This window comes from Crocodylus porosus, unplaced genomic scaffold (genome assembly GCF_001723895.1).
Source record: "Crocodylus porosus isolate Cpor-Errol unplaced genomic scaffold, CroPor_comp1, whole genome shotgun sequence".
Classification (NCBI taxonomy): Eukaryota; Metazoa; Chordata; order Crocodylia; family Crocodylidae; genus Crocodylus; species Crocodylus porosus.
Window position 1 is genome coordinate 50,711,487 of NW_017728931.1, and position 9,259 is coordinate 50,720,745.

General features: G+C 42.9%; 1 protein-coding gene across 1 annotated transcript in view; it reads right to left on the reverse strand.

The window, feature by feature from the left end:
• Positions 1 to 509: 509 nt before the first annotated feature.
• Positions 510 to 9,259, reverse strand: part of PVALB (parvalbumin) — an 11,006-nt gene continuing 2,256 nt past the window's right edge. The window contains exons 2-5 of the mRNA XM_019544844.1: positions 8,851 to 8,918; positions 7,012 to 7,144; positions 6,491 to 6,600; positions 510 to 733 (exon numbers count right to left, since the gene is read on the reverse strand). Coding sequence (XP_019400389.1) covers positions 705 to 733; positions 6,491 to 6,600; positions 7,012 to 7,144; positions 8,851 to 8,911 — 333 coding nt within the window. The 5' untranslated portion in view covers positions 8,912 to 8,918 and the 3' untranslated portion in view covers positions 510 to 704. The remainder of the gene's footprint in view (positions 734 to 6,490; positions 6,601 to 7,011; positions 7,145 to 8,850; positions 8,919 to 9,259) is intronic.

Below are 9,259 nucleotides of genomic sequence, written 5' to 3' on the forward strand. Positions count from 1 at the left end.
CAGTAGTTTGGGAAATTATCCCAATGCATGATTGACATCTAATGATATTCTTGTAGAACCTTTTGTCCAAAGATCCCATGCCCTAGACAAATTTAACAAATGATATCTGCAGACTTCGATTTGCTGATTGCTAAAATGCAGCAGGGAAAAATGTAGGCTAAATATTAGGAAATGCTTTATAGCTGTAAGAACAGTTAAGTCAAAGGAACAAACTGCCAAATGAAGTTGTGTAATTGCCATCACTAGAGCTTTCTCCCGAGTATGAGTATGCATCCATCCATCAGAAATGGCTTAAAGATAATGCAGTCCGGCTTGCCACAGTGCGGAGAGGCTAGGCTGAATGACTCACTGTAAGTATATTCCATCCAAAATAATTCCTTTAAATGCTTTGTACCTTACCGAAACTGGAGCTATAGCTGCAAGAAAGCTGCAAAGCTGAATAAAAAAACATTCCTTTTCTTTCAGACACCCCAAACCTAAATATAATAAGGAACAGGTAATAGAGAGAGTAGAGCCCAGATTGATGTGACCTTTATTATTTTAACAGTGTCTTTCAGCTCAGTTACAGTGTTGCAGGGTTGCAGAGAACAGAATTGGAGTATAAAATAACATAAATAAATAGAACAGGAGCCAAGGCTGTCAGCAAGGAGGTGGTTGGAATCAGGCAGTGAAGGAGGATGGAGGGTTCAGATTGGTCAAAGCCTTTATGATTCAGCCACAAGAGATGTGAATTCTGGAAAAGAAAAAATGTCTTTTTTTAACCATCAAAGAAGGAAAATGTAAATGAGGAGCAAGCTGTATACAGGGGTTCATAGAGTTACTGACAAGACCTTCATTATCTGCTTTTCGCAATACCTGAATGGCTGGGAGACTTACGTTCATTAGAGTGGAAAATGTCACAGTGAAGTGGAGAACACATTTGAGAAGCCAAGGAATGAGTCTAGGATATGTTGGGTCACCCAAGTGTCCAATTCACTGTGCTTGATTAGCTACATGACACTCCTTGGTTACAAAGCCACTTTTCTTTGTGAACCCAACATGTAGCAAATCAAGAGAAGAGGGCAAATATTGGAAATAAATTTTGTAGTGAGATTGATATCAACAGTTGACAGAGGATCTAATAAGCTTTTCCTAGCATTTTTGCCCCAGTAAGTATATAGAACATTCTCAATTTTAAAAAAATTATAAAAACACAGATTTTAAAAATACAGGATGGACACTTCATTTGCTTTCCAAACGCTTGATGAATTCTTGCCCACATTGCCATCAGTGGCAGAACTCCTACTGACTTCACTAGAGAGAGGATTTTACCCTCTGGTTGTTGTTAGTGTACGTGTAACAACTATAAAGTTATAAAAACCCGTGGATTTCATTTCCTTGTGGTTGTGTTAAAAAGTAAAACTTTCAGACAATCTAAATATATAAAAGGTATGGGAAAGGTATGCTTGCAGGTCCATGAGTAGCTCCTCACCACGTTGAGCTTTGAATACTGGATTACCCAGGGAGGTCCTGTTTCCTCACTCCATAGAGCCTCAAAATGCTCGTGCTTGAAAGTACCATTTACCATTGTGAGCACCAGAGGGCATTAACTGGAGGAAATCCAAAAACAGGCAACAGAGATGATAAAAGGATTTGAAGGCATACAAAGAGAAAGATTTAGGGGCTTTAACAGAAAAAGGATGACAAGTGGGGGAGGCAACCATCTGACTCGAGAGGAAATGATTGAAGGGTGGCATAACAGAAAGAAATGGCCTGACACTTTAAGAATATAGAAAACAAAGTCAGATGCTGGGAAGCAATGTCTAACAGTGAGGCCCATAATGTGGTGGCATACCTGCTATATATGCTGTGGAGGCCCCACTTAGTAGAACAGTTTGAGAATAGCTTGGATAAGCCTTAACAGGCCATACTGTGAAGCAGAGCTGCTGAAAGAGTTTAAATTAAATCCACACTTGTCAGGGAGTCATTCTGAAAGACCTAACTCCAAATGAGGAATCAGGGATGCAGAACATGCAACATGAAACAGGTGTACCTTTCAGGCACAGCAGATATTTAGAGTGAAACAATATGATTGATAAGTGCAGCACAAGCTGGTTTAAGAATGAATAACAACCCAGAATATTCAGAGCAGAAAGAAGTCGTCTGTACAAGCCACCATGTGAAGGAACTGCAGAGAGAAACATAACCTCCATGTGGGTGAAACCTTTCATGTCTTCATGAGACAGAAACAACCTATTTTAACGTCAGCTAGCAGATTAGCTATATTGGCAACAATAGATTTTTTTAAAACTTATTTTCAGTTTCTTTTGAAATACAGTTTGGCCTGACACCAAAGAGATTGTGCTGGACTGCTTAGCAGTAGTATATGCTAAAATGTTGTGGGGGTGGGGGGCATTTTAATCTTAACTCCCGTTCTGTACTTGCTTGTACTGCTGCTGAATTTCTTTTTAGTGGGACTGTCCCTTTTTACTGACAGCATTTGCTTTTCAGTTTTCTTCTCCCTTTCAAAATTTGGGTGATGAAACTGAGTGAAACCTTGCAGAAATGCTGATTGTCAAATGATGGTAATTTAACCTTGTTTTCTAGCCAACTGTGAGATGGTGCTTATGCTAAGCAAGGTCTAGCATAATTAACAACTCACTAAAACTCCCAGAATGCTTCAAGGAGGTTGAGAAGTCAGCGATTGACATTCTGGTGATCACCATCTGAGCCCTGAATAAGAATGCTGACAATGATAAAAATTGCAAGCAAGCAGCTTCTGTCGGAAAAAAACAGGAAACCTCATGGCTAAACCGTAATGACGAAAGATAATCGCATATTAAGCAAGCAATGTCTGATAAATGTTATAAGTAGGTCAGTAAAAATTAACATAAGAAGCGTAAAAATTATAATAAAGAGTGTATCACCTGATATAATATAGATGAGTTAACTAGTTAGCAATAGAAGTAAGAATTTGAAATGCATATGTATAAGTGTTATCTTAGATAAGTAATAGTAAAGTTATGTTAGATGCCTCACTCTCAGAGTGTGGACAGTTTTATATCTTTTGTCTAAAAAAGATAAGGGACTCCTTTTAAATGAGCTGTTGACCAGTTCTGAGACTACTAAGTTGGGCAGCCGCACCTAGCCTTCGGGTTAGAAAGCAAGGGCCTGATTTGGGAACCTCGCGAACCAACAGACCTCCTTAGTTTATGACTTTGTGAAACAATACAAGTTTTAAATTGAACATCCAGGTCTGAGCCTGTGCTTAATTCAGTCCTTCAGTTAGTAACATAATTCGGCACGAACTCACACACCAACTGTATATCAACATGCAAGTTTAAAATGAATGCATCAGCTCAACACATGATCTGTGATATGTTATTGAAAAAGCTAAATACAATAACTGAGAACATGTTATACAGGCTAATGACTGCTCTCTTAATTCAACCTTCCTGTGGTGCCTATGCACATGATGTTTTGTGGTAATTTATTTAAGGTAATACAAGAGTGCAAAAGAAAAAAACTCCTAAGAGTATTTGTCACATCTCTTCTGATTTTTGAAGATAGTAGAAATGCCAACACCTTAATCATTGGTTTTGAATTCTTAGCATCTTTTCTTCCTATCTCTATTTTTAAGAAAATTATGCGTACAATTAAAAATATTCACAGAACTTCAGTGTGTTGAATGGAGCTATAGAAATCAAGGTTGACACCTATTGAGACAAACATTTGGACCATTGTTCAAACTGTTTTCTTTTAACATCTTCCACTTGTTTTCATAGGCCTATCAATATCCACAAAAGCTTTAAAATGTTCTTGGTCTCACAATCTTTCTGTTGTATTTTTTCTTACAAACCTCCTAAAATTATGTTGCAGCAGTTCTGCAAGTTGATCAGACCCTCAACTTTTACTGATGCCATTGGAAAATGAATGCACTCAGTGCCTCCTTGGGAGATGGTCTACCCCTTGTAGGAAAAAGCCCTATATTTTCAGCAGTTCTAGATTGGCAGGGTACCCATAAAACACAAATTGGGATCCATTCACCAGTAAGTATATATAGGTTAGTAAAATTAAGTTCTGAGCTGAATTCTGTTGTGCCAAAAGAAAAGGCTTTAAGTAATAGACCAGAGAGAGAACTCCTAGTGTCAGACTTGTAAGTGGAGGAGATCCCATAGAGAAAATGAGTGTAACGTCTACAGTGAAATAATCGAGAAACAGTTTGATAGTATAATAGGTCCCTCTTAAAAGGGCACAGAATCCACATCCTTCACTTCTAGACTATCATGGGCTGCTGAGAGCTGCACTAAGAAGGATCAATCTAAATGATTGCCAAAATGAGCTGCAAAAGACTGGATTTCAGCAGTCATCCAGGGATTGATGAGACTCATGTTAAAAGGATGGACCAAGGTTGAGTGAGGTCAATCTGAGTGTGTGGGTTTGTCATAAATAATGTAGCTTTAAAATTGAAAAAAGATCCAAGTAACTTAAAGAAATATCCATGGGAGTTTTGGCTTTGGTTCCTATCTGTATTGCTTGGAATTGAACATATTGAGAAACAGTCAGATTCACATAAAATGTTTTGTCATATTATTTTCCTCTCATTTGTTCTGGTCAGAGTGCCAACAGGCACCTTTCTGTATGCTCCAAGCTGTGCTGGCTTCAGAATGAGAGAACTCTGAAAGTTGCTTTTTGGGGACATCGCCGGAAAAGAGCAGGGGTGGGGTCTGAGGAAAATAAAGACCTTGAGTCATGTCTTACACTAATGGAAATTCAGATCAATACTATTGAAGTCATACAGGTGATGGAAGAAGAGTCCTGGTGAGCAAATCCTCCTGATCATTCTTTTACAATATGCCTGCACCTAGGCATCGTTTTGCCTTAATGTTCGTTGCAGTATTAATTTGAAAGGAATAAGCGTTATTTGTTTAAATAGGACTAAATAACTCTGAAACATCTTTATAAATATAAACACATTTTCTTTAACTCTAGGGATTGGCTAAATTGGAATTGGATGCCTCCAATACAACTCCTGGGTGTAAACCACAAGCAATCAGCTGTGAGCTTCTTTGATAATAATCAAGTTAGTTATTTACTGCAAATCCTATTCCCAAGAGATCTATGGGACTCTTGCCTCTGATTTTTGTTGTTGTTGGAGTGCAGAGGACTAATAAATAATAATGCATGAAATTATTTGAGTCTCTCATAGAATCCTTGGTATAGTAATGCTGATAAAAGTTCAGCTACTCTCACTGAAGCCATAATTATGGCTTGTTTGCCATTGTTACCTAACGAGGGCCTGAGGATTTAAGAAGCTTTAAACCTAGAAATAGGATCATAGTTATTGATCTACCAGTGTGCCATGGTTGGGCGGTTTACCTAATTTGTCAGTTGAAGAGTCTCTCAGTGGATAATTATGTTTTCCTTCCCTTCAATTTCCACCCTATTAACTGGGAGATAACATTGGATAACCTCACTTCCTCTTGTCTTCTCTCAACAGCATTTAAAGATACCTTCATGAATCCCAGAATACCTCAAATGAAGATTTTATTTATCTGAAGGGAGGAAAAAAGTGAGCTGTTTCCAACCTGTCACACGGGCAGATAGGGTGATGGGAGACTACAGAATGATTTCCCATTGTCTATTGGTATAATCTTCCCGCACCATTTCTTTTAGTGGAGGAAAGGGTTCATTCAGAACTCTTGACATCATTGTCTCTACCAATAAATCAAGTAAGGTAGAGGAGAGAAAAGAGGGAAAGGAAGAAACATTGTATAGGTATTAACTTGACAAGAATTTTCCAAGAAAGAGAATGGGGCCAACTTGCAAATGTCAGGTAATGCTGTGGACAAACACTTGTCCCTTTCTTGTAATAGTGATGGTTAATGAGACTGAGTGACTCTTTTTGTAGCGTCCTTGTGAAGATTATTAGTGGGACCCATGCTGGAAAAATCTGGACAGAAACTCATTGCCCTGAAGGCTACATGGTGGAGTTTGAGAGCTTGACAAAGCACATTCAGATGATTAGTCTATTTTTTTCTCATCCAAGTGAAACAGCATTTTTTTCTAATTAAGGAGAAATACCGGTACTCTGCCTCTGCATGTGTACTCCGTCTCTCTTGCTTGTTCTGAGCACTGTGTTCAAGATCAACGTAGGTAAACTCTTAGGATTTGGCCAACTGAAACCAGTGTAAAGAATTCCACTAGCTTCACTGGGGGGTCAAGTCAAGCTCCTAGTCCCGAGCTGTGGTGAGCCTGATCTGCTTTTATCTTGTAATAAATCTTGGCTTTCAGTAAACTCCTGCTCCCTCTAGTGTTGGCACTCTGCTGCTGTACCCTCTAAATCCTGCAGGAGGGCATCACAAATTTAGCAAGCCCTGCAATTTGATTAAATCCAAATTGCACCCTCCACAAGGTCACAGCCCACAGTGAGGTCTGTGGTGGTTGCACCTCCATACATCAGAGCAACATTTGAGTTTTAGTACCAAGACTTATTCCCCAATTTACATACCATCAACACCAATTTTGCCATCTCCATCCTTGTCTCCAGCAGCCAGGAGCTCCTTAGTTTCTTTATCTGACAGGTCTCTGGCGTCAGGGGTAAAGCCCTTCAGTACAGATCTAAAGAAAGGTATGTAACAAAGAGGCAGCTGAGTCAGAAGGTGAGGAGTCCGGTGTTTTTGGAGGGCACGGATTACTATCACTGGTGGTTATACTTGTAACTGAATACAAAAGCTTATCCTGTGCTGGTGATCCGTACCACAAAGACAGAATTCTGTCATCAAGCTGCTTTGTTATGAAGAAGCTATTAATGCAGTATGCATCACGTATGTGCTTCAGGTACATCACAATCAAAGTTACGTTTTTGTGCCTACTTTTATTGCCCCTCCTGAACCCAGCAAACAACTGGGTACTGCACAAAAATGGCAGTCAGGAATCACACTATGCTAGGGTGTCTTTATGCATACTAAAACAGAAATATGGTCTCTAATCTAAGGTCATCCTATCCAGGGAGGATTTAGTTTTACTTACTTTAACTCATCTTCCTCAATGAAGCCGCTTCTATCTTTGTCAAGAATGTGGAAAACCTTCTTCACATCATCCTGGCTCTTCTTTTTCAAACCCACCATCTCAAAGAACTTCTTGTGGTTGAAGGACTCAGCAGCTAAAGGACCAGAATTGTTAGAGGACTTATTAGTCTAGTTGCTGAGCAAATTGGTATCTATGTACTTGACTTTCTCACTGCACAGTGTCCAAGTTGCAAGTCCTATCCCAAGATGCCACAGCTGATGTCTGAGTCCTGTTTTGCTGGGCACTGAACCTAACTAGAGTCCTTGCCCCAAAGACACTGCAGTCTAAGGTGAAAAGAGAGGGGACTGAGATATAGAAGGATGAAGTGACTTGCCCAAGGTCACAGAGGGAGTCTGTGACGTGACTGGAAATGGAATCTAGATCTTCTCCGTCTCATTCTAGTGTCTTAACTGCATGACCTCTTGCTGAGAATAAGGATATCTTCTGTTGTTGAAAACAACCCTCTGAACCAGAAAGGTGAATTTGGGGTAGACTACCTAACCTTTAAAAAAGAAAAAATCTTGGACTACATTTTCTGCTCAACTGCAGAGGCTACCAATGATGAGAACTCCTTGGAGAAAATGGATACAACTCCCTTTTCTCAAAAGCCCCATAAAAAAATAGGAGTATTGCATTCTCGCATTGCTTTAGCAACTCAAAGGTGTTGTGTGCGCTAGGCAGGGCTGCTGTGCTGTAAGACCTTGGGAGGCACAAACCTTACACAAAAATGGTATCTAGTTGCTGAAATGAGAGATACGGAGATGAGCTTTTCTCTAGTCTACTTCTCCCTTCCTGCACCAGCACCTCCTCCAACTCCCACCCATGCAAGGTTACTCATAACAGTGGGATCTAATGCAGTGACCTCCAAGAAGTGTGATGGACTTGCAACGCAGCCTTACTTCTTCTGAGTACCGTAAAAAATAAGGTGGGTCAGCCTCCATGCAGCTGCTTAGCAGGGAGAGATTTGCAACCCCCTTGGCTGCTGCTGCTCCCTTGCCCCAGGACTGTTGGATGGGAGCAGGACAAGGCAAGCTGAAGAGGGAGGACCTGCCTGGGAGCAGAGCTCAGTCCACTAGTCCGCTGCTCCTTGTGCCCGGAGGGGGGAGTTTCTTGGGGCTTGGCTGGCTTTCTCATCTTAGGGCATCCTATCTGGGGAGGAAGGGGCTTCTCCCCCCACCTTCTTTTAAGGGGCAAGGTCACTTGCGGGCAGTTGAGTGGGAGCTGCTGTAGTTCATCTGGGAGCACAGAGCTTGGCTTGAGTGCAGCAGCCAGCAGCACAGGAGGGGTGTCCTGCAGCCCATGCTGACTAAGAGAAACGGGGAATCTGACACCCGGGAGAGGCTGCTGGTTCAGGAGGGAGGCTGCAGCCAGCACCTTTCCCCAGGGCACTCCTGCAGCCGGGGAGGGGGAGGCATCCTCTTGGGTCCTCCCTGCACTGCAAGCAGAAGCCCTGGCGGGGAGCTGGGGGCTTCTCCCCCAGCCCTGGCGGGTCCCCTCTGCTTGAGGATGAATGTGGGTGTTGTCTGTCGCCTCTCCCTATGCCCGAAGGGGGCTTGTGCCCCAAAGCTTGCAGAGAGCCCTTTTCCCCCCAAGACATCGCTTCGCCCCAAAGAGCCTTGCCCGGGAAGGGAGGACTGAATGGGGCATTTCCCTCTCCAGGGGAAGTTTGCAGCGGCTGCTTGCTAGCACGCTCCTTCATGCACCTCTCCCCTCTTGGCTGCCTCGTCCAGCCGCATCCTGTCCGGGCCGCGGAATAAGCCCCCCCACCCCCGGGAAGGCAGGGGCCCGCCGCGCACTCACCCGCAAAGGCTCCCACCGCCTTCTTGATATCATCCGCGCTGAGCAAGTCGGTCATCGCCATCCTGCAACTGTTTGAGCGGGGAGGCGAGTGCGAGGAAAAAAAAAAAGATTCAAAAGTGCTTTTCTCATCATTTGCTCATATGACCCGGGCTGGCCCCGCGCCAGCTCTAGCTCTGTGTGCACAAGTGCCCGAGCTGGCACCAAACAGTTTGCACCCCCCCCTCCCCGCCCATCCATGCGCCGCAGGAGCCAGCGGGCTGCTAAAGATAGGGCTCGGGGAGGGGGCTGGAGGCACGGCGGGGCACAGCCCGGGGCTGGGAGGGTCTAGGCTGCGAGAGGAGCCGTGTCAAGGTCAGGCGGGCGGCGTGGTGCAGAGCAGACCCGCTTCCCAGGCAAGGATCTGCAGCAT